Source organism: Triturus cristatus, chromosome 3_1, assembly GCF_964204655.1.
Source record: "Triturus cristatus chromosome 3_1, aTriCri1.1, whole genome shotgun sequence".
NCBI lineage: Eukaryota > Metazoa > Chordata > Amphibia > Caudata > Salamandridae > Triturus > Triturus cristatus.
This window is the reverse complement of record NC_140583.1, coordinates 222837432-222865378: the sequence shown is the minus strand read 5'-3', so window position 1 is coordinate 222865378 and position 27947 is coordinate 222837432. Positions and strand designations below refer to the sequence as shown.

Below are 27947 nucleotides of genomic sequence, written 5' to 3'. Positions count from 1 at the left end.
TCTGCTCAGGTTTGCGCCACACAGCAGAGGAGATTCATCAGTTCCGCTGGATCCACAGAGACTGGTGGGGTACCTTAAGCCCGTGTCCAAGGATCATAGACTGGGGTGGCACCCCTGTTGGCAGAGTAGACTTACAGATGGCAGAGTCCCGGTGTGGGTGCCAGGTTTTTGGAAGCCTGCTGTGTCCCTGAGGCTTCAGATCAGGAAGCCAGCCAACTAGCCCTTGGAGTCACTCTGGGTTCAAGAGATGCAGGTCCAGTTCTTCTCACCCAGGCAATAGACAGCAGATCAGCCCAGCAGAGCAGCAGTCCTTCACAGCAGTAGTCCAGCAAAGTGGCAGTCCTTTTAGAAGCACAGTACTCCTTCTTCCTAGCAGAGTATCCACAGATCTAGAAGTTTACTGAAGAGTTTGTGTCTGAGGTCCAGCATGTATAGCCAGTTATGCCTTTGAAGTGGGGAGAAGCTTCCAGAGGAATGTCTTTCACTTGCACAGGTTTCCTGCCTTCCTGGCCCTGCCTCCAGACTAACTACAGAGGGGAGGCAGCCCTTTGTGTGGACACAGAACACAGCCTATTCAAGTGTAGGTGGGGCTGAGTCCAGCTCCTCCCTGCCTTCCTGCCAGTGACGACTCATCCAGTCATAACTAAGCTCCCATTGTGTGTGGCTGTCTCTGAGGAATATACAAAGCCCAACTGTCAACTGCACCCAGTCATATGTCCCAGAGGCAGGCTGAAGGCACCAATTGGCTAAGGCAAGAAAATGCCAACTTTATAAAAGTTTCATTGTTAAATTTGTAATTTAAAATCCGACCTCACCATAAGCTAGGATTTTTCATTAACATTTCAGAGACACCAAACATGAACTATTCCCAATTGGAAATTGCACTTATAAAAGGTAATAAGGTATCTTCAATGATATCCAATGGGAGAGATAGGCCTTGCAGTCGTGAAATACAAATTGAAGAGTTTTTTACTACCAGGACATGTAAAACTCAAAAGTACATATCTTACTTTTTAAATACATTGTACCCTACCATCTGGGCTGTTCACGGCCTACACTAAGGATGACTTATACAGATTAAAAAGGAAGGTTTGAGCCTAGCAAAATATTACATTACCTGGTTGAAATGGCAGTTTAAACTGCACACACACAGGTGCAATGGCAGTCCTGGAACATGTGCTACTTACGTGGGCAGCACAATCAATGTTACAGCACTTGATTTACAGGCCTTGAGCAAGGGTAATGTTCCTTTACTAGGGGCTTCCAGGTAAATTAAATATGCCAATTGGGTATAAGCCAATCTAACTTGCTTTAAGGAGAAAGTACAAACATGTTAGCACTAGTTAGCAGTGTTAAAGTGTGCAGACTCCTAGGGCCAGCAAAAACAAAGTCAGCAAAAACAGAAGGCCTGAAGGCAAAAAGTTAGGCGAAAACCAAGCCAAGGATGCCAGGTCTAACAAATATATTTCAAACAAACTATTTTACTCTGACATACTGTGAGAACTTCCTTTGTACAGCATGCTAAAATGAGTTTTCTAGGTTTTAATTCAAATAAAAATTATTAATTGCTAGTGAATATCTATTTGAATAGTAGCTGCTAAATGTATATTGTTTTTTAAATGGGATGTTATGCATAATTTAAGTTATCGGGTCTCTTTTTATCCATATTTAATTTAATTAAAGTGCAAAAACTATGCAGTGGAATTGGCAGATATAGTTCAACTCCCAAAGTTGGCAGTTTGAGTAGTGCAGATTGTTGAAAAAATACATGTAATGGTGCACATGCGCAACACCAAAGGGACGTACCATCTTTCCTCTAAAAACTCTATTTAGCAGATGCAGTAATTGGTTGCTTCCTGTGACACATGGTGTTAATAAAAGGATCTACTAGGTTCTGGTGAGGGTCATCCGGGCATGATACCCAGTTTTACTAGTGTACGTGGTCCCCTATGAGGTGCTGTACCTGGGCATCCTGCTCATTCAGAGTCCCAATATCACCATGTACATAGTGGAATATTACATTTTACACATGTACTAATTCGTAGAATTGGCACATGCTCAAAGTGGATTTTTCCCATATTACAATTGACGTTCCGGTGGAACAAGGGGCTTGTAAATAAGCCCCTTGTTTTTAAAATGACTTAGGTGCCTTCGAGTGCCATAGAAACATATTTGCGCTAGGGCATTGCATTGTGTTTGGTAGGGACCGATTTCATCTCATCCTGCATGATGTTTTGACATCTGTGCTTGCCTATTGCAATGTTGCTACAGAAAAAATTGCCTTTTGTATTGCAGACTCCCTACATTCCAAGCTTAGAGGTGGGCATGTATTTCCTGACATTGGCCTGGAAGGGCACTTTAAGGCACGCTGGGGAGGTGGTTCCAAAGGCGGGAAGCTTCTGGCATGCACATGACTACTGCATTGCTATGTATGAAGAGGGGGCTGAAAGTGAGTCCTTGTCTGCAGGCCGGATCATACATTTTGGTTCAAGGAGGGTTCTTAATTTCATGACGCTCCCTCAACTACCATGGTCTCTGATGGCATGGTGCAGAGTTTTATGATTTTATGCATAGTAACCTTAACACGACAAAAGAAAATGAATGTCATTGAAATGAAGACACTTTGTTGAGGGAATTGTGCTTATGCTAACATTAGACAAAGTAGGCCTCAAATTCAAAAAGGCAAACGTTGCTTGTCGCCATCTTTAAGTATATTTTGATCTTTTCATTTCTGTCTCACTCTGATGATGCATGCACCAGTAACCTTGCATACAATGTTTACTTTCCCAGGTACAGGCTGAGGTGTTTTTTTCTCAGCGCTCTGTAGCACACTGTTCCACTGAGAAAGAATTGTTTCAAGGCCTCAACTAATGGGACCACAATGGTTTCTCATGAACGTGTCCGCTTTTGTTCTGTAGAGACACTCTATCACACATTTTAGTCGGCGACTCCACTGTCAGCCTACCCTCTTGTTTATAACTTCTATTCACTTCTTAGAGCTGAAATGCATTTCTCTCTTCTAAACGATTTCCTTTATTTTATTCTGTGGATGTTGCTGTTGACTAATTGACTGACTATCTATTTTGCTCGTGTAATGCCTTTAATCTTTCAACAGACCGTCCTGATTTCCACTGTATTATCTGTACAGCCTTCATTGTAAAGTCTAATGTGCTTTATCTTAGTTCTTGAATTACTATTGAATGGGGAATCAATTTGCTGGACAGGTCCAGCTGAAGAGCAACCACATCCTTGGGGGGTCCACACTGCGCCCTGTCCATCAAATAGCGCTTTAACTTGACACCTCCACAAATAGCACTAACAAATGCGCATGGTATGTCACCTCAGGCACTGACTACATATCTGCCTTTGTTTTATTTTGGCAGTATCCTGACAAAAGTGAATATGACGAAATTTCACAGAATTGTTCTACGTTATTCAACCACAACAAACCAAAGGGTGAAGCCATCTCTTATACTTTCCTGTTTCCGAGGGCTCCAGCTTTACTTCCCAGAACTGGAAAGCAATTTCAAGAGCAATTGATGACTTTCTCATCGGAGGGGACCGCCTTCAGCGCTGAGGTACCAACATCGGTTTCTGGTTCTCCGCATAATTACCCTTAATTATTGATTTTCAGATCTGCAGGCTTCGACCATCGATGGCACCGGCTGGCTTGGCAGTAAAATAGGGAGTGGCTCTGTGCATCTCATATCACACTATCAGTAAATGGCCCTTAATGCTAGCAGGGTGGCCCCATTCACCCTCTTTGGAGGAGATAGAAAACAATCCATTCGCTCCTCGTCCACTTGTTCTTGTCACAAAGTGAGGTTATCTCCAACCGTGTGGATATTAGCAATAGTTTCCCCAACACATCCTGTTTTGTTTTATCTCCTGCAGGTGGACAAGCACAGCCGAGTGTGAGGCACTGGCTGCAGGCGGGCAGTGCCCTTTGGGCTTAAAGGGCTTTAGAACCCCCTCCTCCCCCCCCCCCCCCATCGTCTGCCCTGTCCCGGGCTGTGAGTCCACAGGCAGGTCTTGAACTGTCTTGGGCAGGGGCTGGGCAGGGGCTGATGTCTTGGCCTCCTCCAAAATGTTTGGCAGGTCTTCAAAAGGACTTCAAAAGACCATTTATCATCCACGAGTCTTTGTTTGTTTAATCACCTTCAGCCCCCCCCCCCTGCTGCCCCCACTCTTGTTATGGGCTGTTGCTGCCAGAGTTGTAGAAAGACTTTCATTACCAGTACAAAGGTGGGCAAGCAGCACATGAACGGGGAGTGCTGAGCCAGGGCCCAGCAAATGTTCTGGTTTGGCTCCAGGCTCCAAAACAGGGACTGAGTCCTCTGACTGGTATACCATTCCTCATTTAAAAATGTGCTAAATATTTAATTTCTCTAAACCTGGAAGTGTTTCACTTCAGTACATTAGTATGAATTTCTGCATTGACTGTGACATTTATCAGAAACATAAACTTTGAAACATTCATGCCTACGATGGCGATGCTATTAGCAGGGCCACTGGAATTATGCGAATCTGGGACTGCAGCGTATTTTGAATAATAGTGGCTTTGCCGCATTTGCCACATAATCCTTTGTTTCCTGCATAATCTGTAGATTTCAACAAAAAGAAAATTGTTTTTATCTCAAACTAACCAAAGTTACTAAAAACATGGCGATTCATGTTCCTGTGGTCTGGAATTCCCTTCGCAAAGGTTGAGTGGTCATATTTCAGTTGCCGATTGCTGTATTTAGGTGTTAAAGTGGTACTAATAAGGTGAAATCTCTTCAGAGACCGAGTTACCATGTGTAAAAATCACAAAATAATGAAGTAATACTATCACAAAATGCACCTCATTAAACCACATAATTTGCCATTTCTTCTCACATAATTTAGTCAAAACTAATGCATAATTGGGTCCTCCTCTGCCGCATAATTCCAGTGGCTGCGGCTATTGGTGAACCAAGAGGCAAGTCAGTTGTCATGCGAACCCTGCTTGGATTTTTATAACATGTGAGCAACATTAAAGACTATTAAATCATAAAAGTGAAGTTTTTGTAGGGCGCACATCCTAAATTTAGTTTTTTTTAAGCTACACTTAAAAGGGACGACACGTGATATGAAGGCACAGTGAAATAAGGTAATTGCCTATGGTAAAACACATTTTGTCTAGGAGGTAAACCATGTTTCTTGGTTTCACGGTGCACAATTTAGCAACTTGAAGTCTTGGTGCAAAGTTCCTAAGAGGACTTTTTCCACAGCTAGAGCTCAGCATCTGGCCTGCAATGGCTCTTCCAACTAAAGAAAAGTAACTTCCCGCATGTCAGAAAGTATGACATTTAGGTGCAGAATCAGCTTTGATAATCATAGTTCAAATTACACTTGAATACCCACTTGACAACTGTCAAGGACATGGGGAATTACTTAGAGTATCTAGGGTACATCATCCTGCATTCACACAGCTCACACTATATTCACACAGGTTCACTAGTCATCCTGCTCTCACATGGGCTCACCATTTGCTCTCTTGATCCACTCACAAGAGCACCCTGGTCACCGAGCTCCCACATTGGCACACCACTCGCATCTCACCCTGCACTTAATCAAGCATTCCTTCCACACCTTCACTCACACTGCTCACCCTGCACTTACACCACTCACTGACCCTCTGCACTTACACACCACACCTTTAACACAGCACACAATAAACTACCCAACACCTGTGAACATGCACACATGCTTACAAATGAACCCATAGACTACCTACTCTTCTTGCAGTATGAGATGTCTATTTAGTTCCATCCGTAACTACAGGTCCATGAAATAGGGCGAAATGTACTGAGCCTGTGGGATGGTACGGAAAACGAGATTCATCTGAGGCGGTGGGGCTGGTTTGCAAGGCAGGATCAGTCTTAGGCTGTGAGGATCAGGCAAGAGGAAGTGGTGAAAGCAGCTGAAGGCAGCGGGAGGAGGAGCAGCACAACAGGGTATGAAGGACGCACTGCAACTGAGGCTGTGAAATGGTGTGGGAGCTGACTGGGACTGCAGGCTATGAGTGGGGTGCAAGATGGGGAAGAAATTACTGCTCAAGAGGCACTTGTTGGCACTGCATTGAGCTCCATTGGCCTGCATAACCGCTGGTGGGATGAAAGGTGGGGGGGTCACCTGTGGCCAGACATACTGGGCCCGATTCACAGAACTAACTTAAGACAAAATCCTAAACTTACTACCATTTTGGTATTCACAGAAAGCACTTACTCACTTCGGTATTCACAGAAGTTAGGAGTCCTAACTTTAGGACTCCTAAATGCCTACTGTGAATACCGAAAGTCTTAAAATTAGGATTTTTCTCAATTTAGTAGTAGTAAAGTTAGGACTCCTAACTTTAGGATTCCTAAATGCCTTCTGTGAATACCGAAAGCCTTAAAATTAGGATTTTTCTCAGTTTAGTAGTAGTAAAGTTAGGAGTCCTAACGTTAGGACTCCTAAACTGAGAAAAATCCTAATTTTAAGACTTTCGGTATTCACAGAATGCATTTAGGAGTCCTAAAGTTAGGACTCCTAACTTCTGTGAATACCGAAGTGAGTAAGTGTCTTCTGTGAATACCAAAATGAGTAAGTGCCTTCTGTGAATACGAAAATGGTAGGAAGTTTAGGATTTTGTCTTAAGTTAGTTCTGTGAATCGGGCCCGCTGTTTTTGGTGCTTCAGAAGCCATGATGTAGACCAAAATGTGTGCCCTGTAGGCCTGAATGACAGTAGCGCTCTGCAGGAGCTGGTACCGTAGGGCTGCAGCTGTTGTTTGAGACGGGAGCAGGCCGTGGGGGAGCATGTTGGTTGGGGAGAGTGAACTGAGGCTGTAGGTTGGTGTAGAAGGAGGTACTGGCATGAGACCGTTACGACACAGGACCACAAGTTAAAGCTGCAGTGAGCAGCACATCTGGAGTGCCCGGAAGGTTGGGCAAAACAAACTTTTTTGTTCTGAATGTCACTAATGCAAATGGAAAAGAAAAAACAAACAGACTCAGCTATCACGGTGAACATAGCAACTATTTTGGATGGGGGAAATCCCTTATTGGGAAGACATTTTTCACCAACAATTCTACCAATTATACTGGTGCATGCTTGCAGAGCAAAATTCTTGCACACTGCCATGTTACTGTGTTTTCATGGGGCAACCATGCAAGGAGAGGGAATACCACTCAGGCATCAATAGGAGTGCAAGAAGCACCGCACTCTTTCACGGCAGCACCACACAAGTTCTGCCCAACCATATGCTGTAATCAAGGTCAACATGTGGGCGGAGCCAAAGTCTTTCTGACAGTTGAGCTTCTTAAAGCTTTTTCTGTTGACCACTCAAGGTATGGCTGTCAAGCCAGACCTAAAAAGTACATCTCAGATGTAGTGAAACACACCCAGTAAGGAGCTTAAAAACACACATCATAGCACTATACGTTAACTTAAGTACCTCCTCTTGTGAGTCTAGGCAGGTCCCCATTAGGTTAGTTTTGTGAGACATTAATCAAGGCTCAGGTGCAGGTACCTCAGTTCAATTATGGTTGGCTCAGTTCAGTACAGTCTTCTAGATACAGTCTCAACACAATGCAGGTCTCTGTGTATTTCAGCATCACATGTCTTCCATCGTGCTCGCTTCTAGGATAAGACAGCATGGTTGTGGGAGTGCCTCGATATAGGTACGCTACAGCAGGATGGGACAGCCAGAGCCGCAGCCATGAGTCCTTCAGTGAATGAAGCCTATGGGAGTCAGTGATGGCTCATGGCAGGCGACAAACCCCTTTCTGGGTCATTGGGCAGCCGATGGGCCGCCACTTACACAGGTTTCACAGCAGCATTCTAGCAGTCTAGGGACGCACTTAGCAGATACTGCAGTGGTGACCTCCATGTACACAATTCTTGCCTTACGTGGCAACGTCAGCCACAGGAACGGCTATGGGTTTCGGTTGCTGCATATTCAATGGGCACACCTTTTTATTTAATCAGCGAGGTCAACCTTGATTGTTCCTATTGCACAGTGTCAATGTTGGCTGTCCACCTGCTATTCCCTCTTGGAATGGTATTTCTGAAAAGACTGCACCCACTATCTTTGAACTTGCAGATCAATCTCTGCTATCTTCTTTCTCCTGGTACACTCTCCACTCTAAAGTCTGGCGGTTCGTGGCATTCCCTGGCCAGTCACTCCTCCTGCGATTTGACAAGCTCTTTCATTCTCTAAGCAGGCAGGCTGACTCCCTAATTCTTCTAGGTCAGGGATACAGCTCTTCCGGCAAGTAAGGGCTCCAGGAGATGTACCCTCTCCTCTGGGAAGCTGGCTGTCACACAGACACCAGCTCTGGTTAAACAGCAGTTCTCCGAGAATTATGCGTAATTCTCCCTTCCTCGGTGAAAGGACTTGACACTGGAGTGACAAGGATGTGAGTAGCTCTCGCCTTTATGCAATCAATGCAGATAAGGAATATGGATTATCTGTATGCAATCTCAAAACAACCGGTTTGTGGTGGTTCTTCTGTAAAGTGTCCTCTCTAGGCAGTTCTCCATACACAGCCTTGTGTAGAATGATGCTCTTCACAGTAGGGTAGTCTCCAGTCTAGAGTACCTACAACAGAGGCCCAAAGAGGAGTGAGGTTTCTGCAACTGTCTTGTCACCAGCCACGCCGATTTGTGATCAGGATGAAGACAAAAGTCTAGCCCCATCTAAAAGATCACTCTTACCCTGAACAAGAGAGACAAGACCACCTACCATATGAAAACAAATCAGCAGCTCCACTCAGCAGGAACTGCTTAAGTGAATTTCTAAAGGAGCCTTGTCTCCTCCCTCTATTTTCAGGTCTGACAGTTATACTTTTTCACTATCTGTGAAAACAATCTCACCAACATCTTGTGCACAAGAGCAGGCTAAGAGCTTCCAAAATAGGAGCCACGGGCTTTCATTACTCTGGCTTCTTTATGCTTGTACTACACAAGCCACAAACACAATCCACTTGGGATGTTAGAACTAGGATCTAGGTTACACATTGATGCAGAACCTTACACAAGTGGGGTCAGCAACACAGATAGAATGTCTGGTCATGACTGTGGATTCACAAAACATGGTATGTTGCCACCACCACTGTACATGCTAAACCCATGACAGGGGTGGTAGTCCACGGTCAGCAAAATGAGGGCATGCTTGGTGCACTTCTCGATATCACAGGACAGTTCCAGGACTTTGTTTGTGTCAGGGACAGGTGTAAGCCTCTGCACCTGTTATATTAGCTTGAGCTTGCATCCAAAAGCAAAATATGGGACACAAAGCAGCCAAAGTCGGGGACTCAGGACATGGCATCATATTTGCACACCCCGCAGGGAATATTCCCAGTCCAACAGCATGTTCAGACAATTATGTTTTTCCTAAATTAAATGGCTTATCTTATGGTCTTTTCACTACATATGTTTAGTTGACTCCAGAAAATATGCTATTTTGTGGATACTAAAAAAGTGCATATTTGTCTCTCAATGTATAATCATTGGTGTAAATATACATAATTTTGATTCGTTGCCAGTCTCTACATACTGCACGCATTCAGGAGTAGCCGCTCCTCACCCTCTAAATGGTGAGTAGCTTGGATGTTTTGCTTTCTTTTCTTCACAAGACTGATGGGGTATTATCGAGGAAAGCTGAAAGGAGCCAGTAATGTGAGCAATCCTTGTGACTTGGTGTCTGTGTTGTTCAAGAGAGACCTATGTCCCGGAGAGCGTACCTACTCCCTGAAGAGCTGAGAATGGCCAAAAGCCCTTAACATGGGCCAGAAGATTTGAATAGAGAGAGCTGGTGAGGGGCCTACAGTCCTGATGAGATGCCTCATGGTGACAACAAAACAGCCTTGTTAGAAGATTTCAGAGGAAAAGTGTTCGCCAGCTATAATATCTGAAGTGTTAGTAACATTCTTATTGCTTGGCAGTACAGCTGAAGGCCTCCTCATCACTGGCCCTTGCTGTTTGGAGAGCAAACCTGCATCACTTCCCACCCACCAATTTCACACCTTCCCACTTCTCAACCACAATTCCAGAAGCTCAGTACAGTTCACCATATAGCAAAACACAAAAACATATACATAACACTCCCCTTTAATCTCATCAAGGCTTCATCAGTTCATCATCAGTGCTGCAAACACCTGTTGGCCAGCAGAATCACCTGCAGACCCATGTTCCCATAACTAGCTCTGCATCCAATCCATCCAGAACAGCCAGCAACTTATTGAATATATGTATTTTCCCAAATGAACTCTAAATGCCTGACATAAAACCCTCCCTAAACCAAACAGGCTTTGAGCTAAGAGAACCTTCTAACTGCTGGCTAATAACAGACCGGTTTAGTCAAAAAGATAGAAGAATTGAAAGATCTACCTCAAAACATATACCTACATTCAATGAAAGTAACCTGCTTTCAGATTACCCAAACAGATTCTAGTAGGGTTGAGGCACAGAGGCAGCAGTGATTTCCATGTGGGATGATTTTAAAACTACAGTGGATTAAAAATGGAGTACAGGCACAGTAATTACTTGAACTCTCCCTTGCCTTTAATACTGTTCATCATTCCAAATACTAAACGTAGAAAGATCTTTGTGAATCATACAAGATGAAGTGGGAAAAAACTGTAACCTGTTTGGGATTGCAAAGCATAACAGAAGAAAGCCAGTCTCTTCTACAGAGACTTGACAACTTAAGAGGGCTGGGTGAATAACTGAAGCAGATCTCACCTTTTCTGTCAGACAGTTAATTATCTCACTCCTCTCTTCTGGTCAGCTCCATTCAATTCACCGCTATTGTACCAAACATCCTTACCCCCTCTTTAAAAGTTACCCTAGCTCCATATTGTTCCCAATCTTTTTAAGTCGATCCTAGCGGCAGCGCACATGTGCTGCTCGCTCTGCATGCCGTGCTGTAGTAGAGTATTCATTGGAAGCCCCGCCCACTCTCCGCCCATATTTTTAATTGGCTTGTGTCATTCTCCTTCGTAAACTCTGGCTTCAGATTAATTATGAGGCTTGTTAGTCCCTCCTTGGTACCGTCTTGTCTCCATTTGTCACCACCCATATGGACTGGACCTTTTACTTAGCTCGTTACATGGTCTGCTTTATGTAGTATGTGAGCACTACTTTTGTTATTGACACTGCTGGGGACAATGGCGGGTCTTGTTTGTATTTCCAGCGTGCCAGGCATGCTTATACTTTGAGGCGAGTGCTGTGGGGCACGGCAGCTATTCTTTTAAGTGAAAGCGCACATGGTGCACTGCAAATACACTACAGGCAGCTGCTGGGAGAGCATAGGTGCTTAGGAGCAGGCACCCGACGCAACCCAAATAGGGTGCGGGCATCCAGCGGTGACTAGCCATGGGAGACTGCTCCCCTGTCTTGTGAGGGTACTCTATTCGCTTGGGCATATCTACAAATCGAGATTGCAGACCACATTATAGGTCCACTTACCCTGCGGTCTACCCCAAGCCACCTCTCACCCATGTGGGTTACCATCACTATTCTGGAACCCCTTTCTTCTCTGTCGTGCACAATCACCGCATCAGCTAGGTCCTGAAGAAACGCCATAGATCATTCAGACTACTAAGTCGTGAAACATGTCGACCTTTGTTAAGTTACACGGGCACATTAGGCCTCATTGTAACTCACCAACCTTCTGGTTTTTTAACCTACTAGGGGCACCACACTATTAAAGTGTCCACCAGTGGATACCCCTAGGTAATTTTATCTGCCCCTGAACGCACTTCACCACTTTTTTCACTGGATCCACCCCACACACCCGCACTCACCAAACGGCTTTTCTCTTTAAAGATCTTTGTTAAAGTGACCCTTCGGGGGCCTGGCGGGCATTGCAGGGCCAGCCCGACGAGGAGCAAAATCCCGATGATGAAGCATGACATCCTTCAGGGTGTGTGAGGGCAACTAAGAGGCAAGACATGGCTCTCTCCTTCGGGATTGGATCCTTGAGACTGGGGATGAACCTCTGCCTCTCTCTTTTTCAAACCTCCTCTTCTAAATCTTTCCTACTCTATATCTTTCTTCTTTTTTGACTGGGTGACACCTTGCACCCTCTACATAGAACAGTGTCCCTTGTGATTTTACAGTCATTTGTGGAGCACGGACACTAGACCGAAACGAGCTCCTGGTCCCCCCTCTTTTTTTGTTGACTTAGAACTGCAAATACAAACAAGTCCAATTTCAGACTGCTTTGTACCAACTTGGGCCGCATGTGGCACGCAGAAGCAGTTTGCTGTATCACTGCAAACTCTCAGGGAGAGCAGTCTGGTTTCTTCTGGGCACATATCCCCTACTCGTCACCGGATGTAGTGGTCTTCCCAGCCAGGGAGCATGCAAATAGAGCTCTGTAATAGACATCTTTATTCCTCAGCATACAATCACACACTGCACTCATATTACATCATATCCGGAAATAACCCCACCTTAACACCAGCTCGCAAGTTACGTACTTCCTCTGTTTAGTCCGCCCAGAGCCACCAGGGTCCTAGAGCACATAGTCTCACAAAACAACAGTACTTATGTGGCTTACACAGATCAATCATTAGTGTTGTTATGGACTTTGAATATATGGTTAGTTATATGCAAGAAAGAGTGCTCAGAGTTGCTAGTCCTTATGCAACCGTATGCACAATTTCTCTTTGATATTTCATGCAATACTATTACAGCATCAGCTTTTGCATCCGGAATTTCTAGTCTGGCTAGCTGCCCAATGTGGCTAAGTGACTAGAGAGTGACTGGAAAGCTGAAATTTCTGAAAGGCAGTTTTGTTGAAGGTTCCTATACTGGGAAAAGCTTTTTTTGAGAGCAGGTTGATTAAATGTTTTTTAAAGACAGAAAGCACGCTCTCTCTTACAAAGGCAAATCTTCAACATCTCTGTCATATGGTATATTCCTACTCAAAATCATCTTGCAGGAAGCGCTTCCAGCCAAAGAAGAAGGAAACAAAACTCATTCTGTCTCTCAACAGCTAAGTCAAAAAAATGAGAGGTCCTTACTATCATGAGGACAGAAAAGGGTGGCTTCCAGTCATATTCAGAATTTTCTCATCTACTGGGAGAGGTTTTTTGCTCACCAGTGGGTAATACATATAATTCATCAATTCGCCTCTATACTTCCAGACTCAGGGTGCATTCATACTCCTAATCCAAAGAACAATTCTAAATCATAGGGTATATGGCCAAGAATTTCATCATTATTTGAGAATAATGCAATTGTTGCAGGGATTCTGCTTAGGAACAGAACTATGATTGGGACTATAGAGTGTCAGTAGGTATGGACTGAGTCACCATACAACCTCATTCCCAATGAGCCTGAGTCTGACTAGCTATAATGCCTCACTTGCCCTCCTAACCATATCCAGAGAGACCAGTGAATCAACACGCCAGAACACAACAATCCCAACCTTCTCAGGGATCACAGTAATAGGGCACCCTCTTTCGCTCTAACAATTGTACTGGTCCACAATAAGATATAACAGAGACACAAAGGAAATTTGAAATGTTTATTTAAACTATTGTGCTCTAGAATAAATTAGTTGTACCACAATCAGAAAACAAATGCTTAACAAAAATACCATCAGCATAGTCAGTAAAACACATATACGAAAAGCCCTGTCATATTATCAGACAAATTAGCCTAACCCTCCTCCCCTTCTACAGAAGCTGATGATTATACAACAAAGATCTCAGGGATTAGGAGCGGACCCCGTAGCTTAGCATACACAGGTGGACGTTCTACATCTCAGGTACAGCCTTTATCTCCTCTCAGAAAGTCTCTCTCTCTATGTATGTTACATTACTGGGCATACCTATATGACAAGGCATATATGCTCATAAACAACAGCTGCACTGATATATTATGTCTAGGTGCTAGTGCCTGACCAGAACGAAATAACAAGGGGCATTATTTGACCTTGTCTGCTGTGTTCAGACTAAATCCCAAGAAAGACCAAAATGCAAAACCAGCTGTAAATTCTCTGTGAAAATACAATGTGGCACAAAGATAAATGTATTTATATAGTAACGTGCGCCAAGCAAATGCTGCCTGTGACATAACATAGAGGAAGCTACAATGGGCCAGGCACTGAACACATGAAACAATTCAACCAGTTCCTTGAGAGAAGCAAGGAAAATAATTGTATTCATTTTTCTAGTAAAAAATGTGTCAGGAGCATTCAGGCCTGTGCTCAATCTGAAGGCAGTCAGTCTCAGTCAAATTAGCTTTATTCGACGATTGTCATAAAAGCACACAATGATTAAATACAATTACAAAGAAGACAACATATTAAAGCAGTTAAGAAAATAAATAACATTACATAATTCATGTGCTCAATCTGAAGGCAGTCAATTCTTGGGTAAAGCCCAACCATTTTAAAGTGAAATCTCTACAGAAAGTAATCCAGATGGGGACGCTGGGAGACTTTCTAACAGTAATAGACACTATGGATACCTGTCTAAGCAATCTATTTTCCAGGGTCATCAAAAGTATCTGAGAATTGCCATATAGGATCTTCATTACCAGTACACAATATTGACGTTTTGGTCTGCAGTCAGGTTCCAGAATGTTCACAAAGGTGTGACCAGCCTTACTTGGCATTCATCACAAGGAAGGAGTGTCTCTTCAGCCTTATTTACATGACTGGTGATTCATTTGCTTTGAAAGAACCATGTTATCAAGGACTGATATGGAGTTCTGAAGATGCTCTTAAACTATGATTCTCTGGTAAATTGGGAGATGTTTCAATTGCAACCATCCAAGATAAGGAATTTATAGGAACAGGGTTCCTTATGGATGCAGGACTTGTATGTCTCCCAGACAACATGTTTCCGCAAAAGAAGAGGTACTTGTTGAACACCCAGGCTCAGAAGGTGCAAATAGCAAGAGCATGGCTTCAGATACAAGGAGGCATGGCATCAACCATCACGTTTGATGGTCCAGATACCATCTGGAGATCCTAATGAGTCACTTTCTGGAATTAGGGTCTACACTAACCTAGCATTATGACACCAGAGTGAAGATGAACCCTCACATCAAGGGAGACCTCCAAGGGTGGTTTAATCCTTCACACTTACTGACAGGTGGTCCACTGCCTATTCTCACAGACTGTAATAGTAACAGATGTCAGCAAAGATATGGTTTATCTACAGAATTAGCTATTGTGATCCAAGCATCTAGAAAACAACCAACTCTTAGGTCTTAGTCTTGCCCATTGGGTGTCATTCAAGAAGTGGTGTAAAAACTAAAACATGAATCACAGGTTGATATAAATCTTAGAAGCACAATTACATATTTTGATTTCTTTATCAAACACAACATGTATCTAGATTTAAGCAGTAATTAAAGTTTCAATCGTCAGCAGACCCTACAGCATCAAGGAACCATCACTTATTGACATTGAATCCCTATGCAGTCTACAGATGCCAACATCATCCTCGTGGTACAATAGTACATAATATGAAACCAATGAAGTGTTACCAGAGTCCCCAATGACATCTGACACTTCCCTTGGTTTAAAGATGGCAAGTTCAAAAATCCAATGGCTGCAACTAAAGCTTTCAGAGAATATTGGAAAGATGTAAAGGATTGTGACTCTTTAGTTTTGCATCTTCTCAAGGATTTCTCTAAGATGTGTCCATTGTTTACATCTTTAATTCAAAGTTTGGACCTATAGCTGGTGTTACAGTCTCCCGTCCCGTGCTGAATGCTGATAACTCTCTGAGAAGAGAAGAGCTGAGAACAGCTGTTGTGTTTTTTCTTTTGAGAGAACACTCACTTCCAGCCTTCCTGATAATCACAGCACTTTGCTGTAAAGAGGTATGCAGTATGTCGTCTCCCAAGAAAATCTAGATGCAATTTAATCTACTCCATGCTCTCACAGTGTGGCGCTCAGAGGTAGGTGTTAGGATTTCAGGTTGCTAGTTTGATAAATGTCTTGCTATGTTAGAAATGTTCATATTCTTCTCGTTGTTGGTCGCATGCCTCTGTGTCATATTAATCATATTCCGTGTGGTTACTTTCATGAGCTAAGCAACAGAATTAGATTGTTTAAAGAAACACTTTTAACTATTAAGTCTCTTTTTTTTAGTGCAGTGCTTGTGTGGGATATTATACAGTTTGATATTAGGTTTCAATTTCCGCTGCGTCCCTGAAAACCTTTTCAGAACTGTTAGTAACCCAGAAACCACTGACAACACATCAACCAGAGAGCTGAGTGGTGTTGTTTGGGGCTACAACAACCCAGACTTTCACCGTCAAGTGTTGGTGCACAGAAATAAGTTCAGGCATTCGTGGGTTGGAAAGTCAGGCATTGTAGACTTGTTACTCCAGTTTTTACTAAGCAACTCAGGACCACGCAAGGTGGCCTTGCGTTGCTTGGTAAATCTGACTTACGGATTGCATTGCCCTTGTGCCGCCAAGCGTGACGTAAGGGAAACGCAATCTAATGATAAATCCAGACCCTAGCTTATGCAACACCCCCTTTAGAAGACAATGTAAATATGTTCTGCTTAGTGGATAGGGACATGTCCTTGCCTTACAGAGGGCTACTCCCTTCAGCCATCAGATCTGACTCCATTTTCTCCTTGTGGGCTCTGCCCTTCGCTACAGATCAGAGCTGGGGCAGTCACTGAAGTCACTACTTGTTTTCCATTCAGGCTACATCAACCTCACTCGCCTCCATACTCCCTCTATTGTTATACCAGTAACAGAAGAGTGGCCTCTCCCTAGCTTCTCCATCTCCTTTGCTCTGGTGTGTTAATAGGAGTATTCAGAGTGTAGGTGCATGCCAAGACTTCTGATATTACATGCCTATTCCACAGTGGGGTCAAACACTTTCATTATCTATTAAAAGTAATGCTGATTAAAAAGCATTGGCATAAGTAATGGCTCAGAGCCAAGACATGTTAGCTTTTCCAATGCTTGTTTATTAATGTATATACTTATTGTTACATTAAACACACAAAAGGTGATGGGAGGAATGCTTGCAATAAGCCTAACCACCTGAAATCTCTCAGGGTAGCAGTACAACCAATCATTCTTATGTCCACTACGTCACTTCAGTTTGGACCCAGCTCCATGCAAATCAGTCTTGACACTGCTCCAATAAGAACAGTCCAGCACAAACTGTAAGGAGAGATCCTCCCTGAATGGGAACACAAGCAAGCCAAGACCATTTGTGCCCTGCTTGGGGCTCTTTAGTTGTGTGTAGCTTGGTTCCAATGGGCACAGTGAGCAAGGGACCCAGGTCTGGGCATGCTATTACCACTTAGGGTAGCACATCAAACACACAAAAGGTGATAGGAGGATGCTTGTAATACGACTAACCACTGGCAGTTGCTTGGAGTGCCAGTCCAACCTATTGTTCTTTTGCCCACTATTCAACCTCAGGCTACAACAAGCTCCAAAAGGAACAGTCCAGCCCGAACTCTAGGCCTCCATGAACCAGAACACAAGCAAACCAAGACCAGTTTAGCCCTTATTGGGGCTCTTCGGCTGTGTGTAACTTGGCTCCAGTGGCACAGTGAGCAAGGGAATTACGTCTGGGCATACCCTTGCCACATAGGGCAGTACATCAAACACATGAAAGGTGATGGAAGAAATGCTTGCAATAAGCCTCACCACTGGAAGATGCTCAGGGTAGCAGTCCAAACCATTGTTTGTCCACCATGCAATCTCAATTTGGAACAAGCCATATACAATTTAGTCTTGACCCTGCTCTAACAGTCCACCCTGAACTAGTACATTGGGTACCTCCCGAACCGGAACACAAGTAACCCAAGTCTGGTTTCGCCCTGATTGCAGCACTTCAGTCAGGTGTAGCTTGGTTCCAGAGACACAGTGAGAAAGAAAACAATGTCTGGAGTTCAGACATCTGATATTGTTTATTAACCCTGAAGGATCTTTCAGGTTCAGGTGCATGCCATCCAGTTTGATGTCTGATTCTTCAGTTTTTCAGCCAGTGGTAGAAACATTATTTCAAGATATTCCAAATGTCAAGTGTTTTCGGGATGGCATTTTAATATTTGGTCACAACCTAGAAAGACGTGACAGGTGTTTGACTAAGGTGCTCCATATTTTGAAAGGTGCAACGTTAATAGGAAGTAAATGCAGATTTGCTGTGGACTATCAGGGTTACAAGTTGTCGGCCAATGAAAGAAAGTCTAGTCAAGGCCATTGCTGAGTTTCTCCCTCCAAGCAACAAAGATCATTTAAGGTCCTTACTAGACATGTTAGAGTTTTATGCCAGGTTTATTCTAACATGTGCAGTAAAAATTAACAAATTATGTTCTCTGTTGAAGAGAAATGAGAGGTTTGTCTTGTGTGCGGAAGTGGACAACGAATTCAAAGCTGTAAGATTAGAAAAAGCCAATTTAATTCCCCTCAAGCCATTTGACACCCCTGATCCCTGTATTATTGCCACAGATGTCAGTAAGCATGGTTTCCGTACAGTGTTACTTCAATCTCGTAATAAAAAGGCTGAAATAGTTGCATTTGTTTTGCAAACCCTTAGAGTTGCTGAAAGTACCTGTTCTGTAATTGAGCATGAGGCTCTCGCTTGCTGTTGAGGGGTTTCTCATTTTAGATAATTTTAGATCTTATCTACAGGGTGTAAACTTTACCATTCATGTCGATCATAACCCCCTGGGGAATTTGTACATCACCAAAGGAGCTGGCCAGACTACTCCTTGGATTGCCAAGTGGCAATATCGACTTCCAATATCATGTTACACACATTCCTGGTAGTAAAAACATTTTAGTGGATTGTTTGTCACGGTTGCCAGTGGTTACTTCTGAAACTGTAGATGCTGAGAATGAAGATGTTACCATAGATGGTGCCATTTCCTTGCCCACAGATGATTGTATTTCTGAGTTAGATTAGAGAGTTGCCATACAGGAGGTACAAAGTGCAAACTGATTTTATGATCTTTGAGAACAGAGGATGGCCTTTGGACATGGAACACATGTATAAGTGTGATCCCTATAATTTATATAAACATATTTCTGTAGCATTGAATGTGCAAGATGATTTACTTAGACATTGAGATTTATTAGTAGTTCCAAATTACCGTACAGAGTCCTGTTGAAGCTGTTCCCGTTCCTGTTAAATCTTGGGTCAAGCTAGGTTTAGATTTCATCGCCCCTATAAAATGCACTGAAAGAAAACTGAAGAACTGGTATTGTGTTGGAGGACTACTGTTGTTGTGGCCAGAGGAGAAGATTGTAAAATTGGCAGCAAGTGTTGAAATAATAAAAAAATGTAAGTGAAGGAGCACCTTACGAGGTAGTCACTGTCAATGGTGTACAATTTGTTTCCAATGAGCTCAAACAGTATACGACTCATTGGGGCAGTAAACGTACCACAGCATCTTTGTAACACCATGGAAGCATCTGGCTTGTGGAGAGGTGTTAGAGAGTAGTTAAGGACAATGTGCAATTATCCATAGCTAATGGTTTGGATTGGACTCAAGAATTGGAAACATTGTTATGGGCTATTTATACGACACCTAATTATGTCAGCGAAGTTTCACTGGTTGTTCTTCTGAGAACACCAAGTTGGTTCATCCCTGGATGGGAAATTTGGAGTTACCAAAGAAAAAACTAAGGGGCATATCAGCAACAACCGGCGATAATTATCGCTTAGCGCACTTAGCGCTAGGATAATTATCGCCGGCTAACGTGGATTTTTAGCGTGCTATTAGCAACGCTTATCTCAAAAGCGATAAAAATCCTAGCACTAACTGCCTAACGTGAGATTATCGCTGGAAACCCAGCGATAATCTCACGAAATGTGGCGTTAGCTTGTTGATAGGGCCCCACAAACTTAGCCATGATATCCACCTTCCATAGGATATCATAGCTAAGTCAGTCCTGAAGCAGGCGTAAGGAAAGTAGCGATAACAGGGGTTATCGCTACTTTTCTTGCCGCTATGCTTCATAGCGTGGGGCTTGATGATAGGAGAAATGTCGCTTAGCTTGCTGGGGGCCGGTTTTGCAGCAGTGCTGCTATATCGGCGCCCTGTAACATTAGCAGCAGTGCTTCTCACTGCCAGCCTCCCCTCCACCCCCCACCCTCCCTCCTCCCTGTATCCCCCCCGTCCAGTCCAAGTGATTTCCAGGGAGGTGTGTGTGCCCAGTCTGACCCTGCTTTAAGATCTTCCTATGAAAGGAGGACACCGGTTTAATTACATGACTACTTGTAGGTTTGCAGCTTTGCTGTGCATTCTTGCACGTCATTATTTTTGTATTCGTCATTGTTTGTTTTCTTTCACTGATGGGGGCAGATGGGGTCTTGTTGTGAAAGTAGTCTAATTCGTTCCTTTGCTTGTTGTTTGGAAGATTGCAGTTGTTATATTTTTAATTCTCAGAAATAAAAGGTGGAGATGTGCTGGGTCTTTTAGTCTCCTCGAGACCCATGATGTAATAATGTAAAGTGGGTGTAAAATGTTGATGATTGAATTTCCCCGGCAGTTGCTGTTCTACTTCCCATCGGATTGTTCTCTCCGGTGTGGCTTTAATAAATAATTTAACGTACCTTTCATTGTGCCTCCTTTTTACTTTCCTCACATGGTGATAATTGGATGATGAAAAGTAGGATTCAGAGTAATGAGGATTACCAATGAGAAATTGAAACAACATTGCCAAACCAATAGGTATGTCTCCCTGGCAGCCTCGTGCAATGGTTACCTTACTTGTTATTTTGTTATTGGAAGCATATGTCAAGGAAAAAAGTTTTGCCATCTTCTTAATGTGGCAGTGATGGTTGCAATAAACACTTTATTAAAAAAAATTGCTTGTAATTTTAATAGAAAAGCTTGAGTGCCTCATGGGAGGCAGGTGTGCTTAGTACATAAGCCTGTTTTAATTTTAATGTATGTCACAGGAACATCATATTCTCATTGGTGCAACCCCGATACCAGTGTTGGCGCACAGATAAGTCTCCAATTCGAACTCATGGGGCGCACCAAAGGCTAGGACCGGGGGCGATGTAGTCGCGATACTGACTTTGGTGCTCCCTGACTAGAACCGTCCTATTTCTATTTAGATAAATTGACAAGAATGTGCCAAAGCATTCTCTAAAGAATGACAGACAAGGGTTGTCGTTTCAAGGTTTATATAAGGTATTAAAAGACAGAATACAATAAACATACCATAACCAAGTTTAGCATCAAAGCATACAAATCAGAAGAGCAAAGAACTCTGCACAGTTCTTAGAGAAATCCGGCATAGATTCGCCTTCTACGGTGTGGAAAAGTGGGTCTCTCGGTTACAGAAATCCACGTACTTTTATAGGACTTTGAACAAGGACATTTATACATTCTGTGGTAATAAAACATGGTTCTTAGGTTTTGCACCAATAGGTGTCAAGTTAATAGAAACATTTTCCCTCTTGATAGTAATGCGCTGAGATTTAGTCATTCTCATAGCCTGAGCTGAACAGTCGAACAGATGCATTGTTTTAGCAAGAGCCTGGGACGGTTAAACACATCGTTGGTTTGGTACAGTGAGAACATTCTCAGGACCACTCTCTGCTTAGTCATGTGGGTATCAGGTATACTTTATTTAGAGCCAAAATCAGCAATACTCATCAGGAGGTAGATTGTGACATTGAGGCAAGGTGAAGCACAGACTAGGGTGACCAGATTCTCAAAACAAAAAACGGGGACAGGTCATAGACATAGAAGTAGGACTACAGTTTGCAGTAGCCATCGACATAAAAGTAGGACTATTTGACAGCTGTCATAGGCATAGAAAAAGAACTACAATGACAGCTCCCTCCACAGACCGAAATGAAGCATTACAGACAACAAATCCGCGGTCTTTTGTTGGCACTCCTCTCCTTTACACAGCAGCATTAGTACTTTTTATTACATTTACACTTTTAAGGACTATAGCATATATTTGCCAAAAATCAATAAAACATCACAGGCTAGCAAACGCCAGATTTACTAGCTTTATCAATGCTCGTTTCTATAGCTGTGCATCAGCACCATGTAAAGTACAACTCACCAATGTTGCTTAGTTGCTCCTGACAGAAAAGCATGGGAGGTAAACTGTGGAATGCTAAATTGCCAAAGGACAGTTATTGACCAATGTAAAAAAAACCACTTCTCTCCATGTATTACTGCCTTAGGGTCTTAAGGGTCGCAAAGGCTGGCCGACCACACAGTCCTCCCACATTTGCGTGGTCACTGCTGGGATGTCATGTTACCTTACTGGGGTATGTATAGTGCACTCTAGCCTTGGTATGATCTCATAGTGCAATAGTGTGAAGACCTGAGAAAAAAACTCGAGCAGCGCTGCTCGCCTCTCCCACAGGCGTTAACCCTGCTCCTTTAAGTCCTTTCCAGCTAAACAGTTTGCCGTGATCTGAAAGGTCAGTCAAAAGGTCAAGTCATAGCTTTGATATGGAGAACACAGAGCATGCATCAATTGGTTAGGGATAAAACATGCAATGAGCAATGCATTAATCCTTGCACGGTATGCATAAGGGCTACTGAAAAGTTTGTGTGGCTATGAATACAAGCTACAGGACGAAGAAATATTTTTTTATCCAAAGTAGAAACTTTGGCTTGCACGATGACGTAGGTGGCGCTGTGTGTAAAATGTCTCTTCAAAGGATTTCCCTTCATGCTACAGCGCTCACCTCAGTGACAACACATGCCGTAAACAGTGCAAAGAGAGCATGCGCGCGCATGCTCAACCGGAACAATGAAAAACAGGGACATTTCTGTCTTTAACCTGGACACTGTTTGAAAACAGGGACATTTGAGTCACTTGGAGAAAAGTGTCGGGACACGGGGACACTTCTCCAAAAACGGGGACCGTCCTGGGAAAACGGGGACGTCTGGTCACCCTAAGCACAGTGTAAGCACAACCTAATGTTGGCATAAGCTCAGTTTGCAATGCTCTCATTGACAGAAAATCAATTCCAACACCAGTATGGGAAGTTGGACCACCATAGACAAATCAGGGCCATGTGTAGTGTGCAGCCAAGACACCCCCATTCAGAACCCATGTCACACGGAGTGGTGTCTTGCCGTACATGGTAGCAGGAAAGTACATTGTAGGGCTTTAGTTGTGTGGCCCGCATCCTAAAACGACTCGGCCCATCTTGCCAATGTTTATTGATTACATACACTGCCACAAAGATGACAAAGCATAATAGCCAATGTAAGAACTCCATGTGTGGCACATAAAAAACAAATATTAAGGTCATTCCCATCTGATTTCAAACTAAGCCCAGGCTTTTCCCTCAGAGAACACAGCACAATAGGAGGAAGAGACAGGCAGCCTGGAGTCCAAAGACGAGGGCACAGATATGGGTGAGCCCAGCACTCCATCATCACCACACTAAATCCATCTACTTCAACTTCAACAAAATGAATGACATCATTAAGCACATGCAAGATCCAATTCATCATTGATGTCATCTGTCCACCATCAGAGACAAATAAGAAGGCAGAGAGCTGCCTTCTGGGCAATGGCCACAAGTGGTGCTTAGGGCCATGGAAGGATTCCATACCCAGGCATTCTGGGGTTTTAGAGGGATCGGTGCCGATGGTGCATCGTCAGCAGTTCAATGCAATGCTGGTCCAGGAAAGAGGGATGCAAGGAAGTCAGTGAGGAACAAAAACACTGGGCATAGAAAGGAGGCTGAGGCAGGAGCAGTTATGGCACCATTAGAATCCTTTCATTATGAATCCCTCACACATAGAAGCAGGCAATGACCCCTCATTGGTAGACTTCATGGATCTGAAGGGTCAGTGAACTGGCATGCCAGTTCCACAGGAGTGCAGGTGAATTGTCAATCTATATGGAAAAGTGGGGCTCCTCAGGGGTGATGTAACAAACGTCTCCTATGCAGGTCACCTGTGCACTGGAAGACATGCAGACAACTTGCTCATGTCACAGCTGGAGAGCAAGCACACACTGCAGGAAGCGAGGAGGCTTCCAGCCTCAGGATGGTGTATATGGAAGACGTGGCAAGTAGACTGTGCAATACAGAGAGAGAAGGGGTCGGTGCAGTAACAGGAGCAGAGAGGGTCAGAGTAAGCACAGGGAGAAAGCCTCCTAGGGTGTGAGTTAACCCATGATTGATTGCACACATGACACGCTAGGTGTATTTTTGTACTCTCAGTACTGATGATCGTAGAGTGCTAGACAGGTCATCATTGCCTGGATCCTTGGGATTCCTCTCTTTGCTGCAGTGTTGCATGGTAGCCCAGATGAGATGTCCTTGCAGCAGGTCTCCAGCATATACTGCAGTGAAGGCTCCTGAGTCTGTGCCAGAGGAGGCTAACAGGCTGTGGAATGGTGTACCTCCTCTCCCTTAGTGACTGTGGACCTAAGCATGGTGCGGCAGATGCACTGTCACCTAGAAGAGTTCTTGTTTTCTTGAACATGTATGGAATAGGAGAAGACATCATTTTAAGTGGACCCGGCATGGTCACGTGACTCACGGGTAATCATTTCCGAGTTCTCCTATTACTATATGGTCCAGCATGTCACAGTGGTGAAACAGCAATAAATTGCAGGTAATTCCACAATCTCGTGCATTAAGGTCTGTGATCACTCATTCTAAATTACACACCGCCTGTGTGCTTAGGGAATGTTGTTTCAGATGAGGAATTCAGTGCCTGGTACGAGAGATGCCTGCTGAATCTAAAATGACAGGTACTGCGTGAAAAATAATGGTCCTAACCCCGATATTTTGCCTGATCAAATAGGTGAAATGTTCAGGTGAAAAATAACCTGCAGATTTTCACGTTATCTCAATTTCTGAGGGACAGTTCTGTAATGACTGGTATTCCTATAACCCGCAGACACCAACACCCGTGGTATTGTTTCTTCTGGTTATCGAGCTTCCTGTGCCTAATGAGTTCTAGCTAAGCTTTGTCCTTTCTCTAGGTTTCCCGCACTCCTTGTAGTGGGAACAATCCAAAGATGACATGGCCATTACCTTCTCATTTGTGTGGCTTGCATTTTATCACTCTTAAGCATAGTACAGGATAGACAGTCCTTCCACAATTAAAAGAGAGTTCTGTTGTCTGGATATGCTATCTAGAAGGCCTTCGAAAAATCTGCTATGCAGGCAAGGTATCATGGATTGACTACCCCTTGTGGCACTGAAAAACATGCTTGGTGCTCTCTTAAGTGTGATATAATACAAAATGACAGGGATCAGCAATGATGTTGACGACGTTTTGGCCCTTTTAACAATTCAGGACCATCATCAGGGCTCATAGCATACTTGAGCCTGAGAGGGAGATAAAGATGAAGCCACAAATACTTGGAGAACGCCGGGGAAGAGAAGGATGGTACAGTAATCTTCAACAGAGCAATGGAAAGTGGACTCCAGAGCCGTAGTACGGTGTCTGGGTGTGGACACTTCTCGTGAATGAATGAGGTCTGAAACGCAACACTGCCGCGTGTAGGTTTGTAGGGAGCAACAGGAGCCGCCAAGGTAAGGCATGTGCTCCTATGGAGGCCACTGGAGCAATGTCTGTGGATCCTAGGCACAGTGGAGTAAGAATAGCCCCCGCAGTCCTGTGGGAGTGGGCGGTCCTAAGCTCCACGGGCCCCCTTCAGCCCTGTGCACGGACGGGCCCAAGAGCTCCAGACACGGAGCCCCCTATATGCATTTTGCAGGGGCCCCCACAAGTTTTGCTACGCCACTGCGTAGGCAGCATTTCACACATGGCGTTAGGATATCCTTTAGGGATGCCAGTGTGGAGTTTGGGAGGCCAGAAAACAGGGCATTACTACCATCCAGATGTGAGACTATGAGGGTTTGAACAGAAGTTCTGAAGTTGCTTTCTGGAAAACATTCTCCTGTTTATGCTCTAGAAATGAAACAATTCAACAAGAAGTGTGTTTCATAATGTGAGACACAATTTAGCTCTTTGAAAAATAACCAGAGAAGCACATCTGCAACTTAATGACGAGCATGGTAGTGTTTTATTATTCATGAAAATATGTTCCTAAATTTCGTCCTGATATAACCCAAGCTGAATTAATACATGTAATATTGACATTGAGTACAAGAACTTTTTCAGATTATTTATTCGCCTTCTGCCTGATCAACGACTAGCTCACTCATACTCAGTGTCCACACCAACTTTTATCCCAAGTGTCGTTGAATTATTGGAAGAAGAGAACAGCAGAAACCACTCCGATAGTCCACCAGGAAATGCCCAAATCCCTAATTCCCCAGTTAAAGCCTTGCGATAGACGAACCCAACTACGCTAGTACTACTGGCACAATGCCTTCGCTGTCCACTGGGTTTCCATCGTCCTGTGCTGGTTAGGGCTTAGATTGGATAGAATTAAGTCTTGTTATGCGTCTGTGCCTCATACACATTCTGTTCCACTAGTTCTGTAGAGGGCATCTATGTATCTTGGTTCAGATTAGATATTTAGATATTGGCCTATCTTTCTTGTGGCGAAACAACTCATTATCAGAGCATTCAGTGACGGGCAGGAGGATAGAGCTGACCAAAGCTCATTGAACTGAACAGGATTCTCTGAGTTCATATGTTCCACTAATTGAAGACAGGCAAAGGTCCCACTTAGGTACCCTAGAAGTCTACTCGTGACCTGATGGGATGCCAGAAGACCTGGTTATCAAACTTCTTGTGCCTAATTAGTCCTAGCTAAGCTTCGTCCTTTCTCTAGGTTTCCCAGCCTCCATCACATGTAAGATTATCACATCTTCCAGCCACATAGGTCACTTTGCTCCTCCTGCCATGGAAACCAAAGCCTGAAGTGAACCCTCTCCATCCCTGCTGCACGATCTTGAATCACTCTCTTCCCTGTTAAATTGTACAGTGCACTGGTGCCCCCAAGCTAGGTTTGTGCTTTATAAGTAGCATTACATACAGGAGGAGCGGCTGGTGAAGAGTGGCGGGTGGCACAGTGGGCTTGATGGGGGGACAATACAAAAAACATATAAAGGAACTTAACTGCCACCCGCTGCATCGCGCTCTTCTTCTCCACCCCACTGCAGGCACAGGCTCCCGACTCCCCTGCTGCCAATCCAGACACTGCTCTCATGCTGTTGTCAGCATGAGAGCAGCATCAGGGTCAATGGCGGCTGCTAGGGAATGGTGGTGGAGGGCAGGGGTTAAAAAAGGACGACTTACCTGCCAAGCACCGGCTGCAGCCTCTCCTATGCTTTCCCTCTGTTCATGGTTTCTGGCAGCACCAAGGCTCCCAGACTCCCCTAGCCAATCACAATGCTGCTGTCACCAGCATGAGCAGCATGACAGCAGCATCATGATTGCTCTAAGCGGCCTGGGTCAGCGATCAGACTGGGAGTGGCAGCCTGTGCATGTTCTCCACCCAGGCTGTGCAATACAGTGGAGTGGAGAACATGCTAAGTCTGCATGACTGTTTGATGAGCCCAAGATGAATGGCCAAACCATCATGCGCACTTAAGTTCACTAACCACTCCTCCCCCTGCTGGCTGTGACGACAGTCTAGCCCCACCCTGTAAAAAACAGACTCAATACACAAAAATAAAATTATAATGACATTGTGTTATCATTTTATTTTTCCTTTTTGCACTGCTCAAAGAGTAGTGGGGCGGCGCTCCTTCGCATTACTGGAGGAGCCGCAGCTGATCAGCATTGGCCTGAGCGCCCTCGATTTTTGCTCCCTGTTGCCTGCTGTCTCCAACCCAGCAATGAAGCTCTGGCTGGAGACAGTTCAGTGGTCATGTCGGTCTCGCCGTACTAAGACGGCCAACCAAACATGCACACTGACAACAGCATCCACCACTGTTACCTCAATGACCCCACCCCCAAAGACTCGGCCCGGGAAGGAAAAATAAATTATAATAACCACGTTTTAATATCGTTTTATATTTTACGTTTTTAGGCTGGTGGTGGTGGGGGTGGGGTCCTCTAC

General features: G+C 44.0%; 1 protein-coding gene across 1 annotated transcript in view; it reads left to right on the top strand.

The window, feature by feature from the left end:
- Positions 1 to 27947, top strand: part of SH2D7 (SH2 domain containing 7) — a 214931-nt gene that overhangs the window by 146789 nt on the left and 40195 nt on the right. The window contains exon 4 of the mRNA XM_085646307.1: positions 3384 to 3578. Within this exon, the coding sequence (XP_085502433.1) occupies positions 3384 to 3578 (195 nt within the window). The remainder of the gene's footprint in view (positions 1 to 3383; positions 3579 to 27947) is intronic.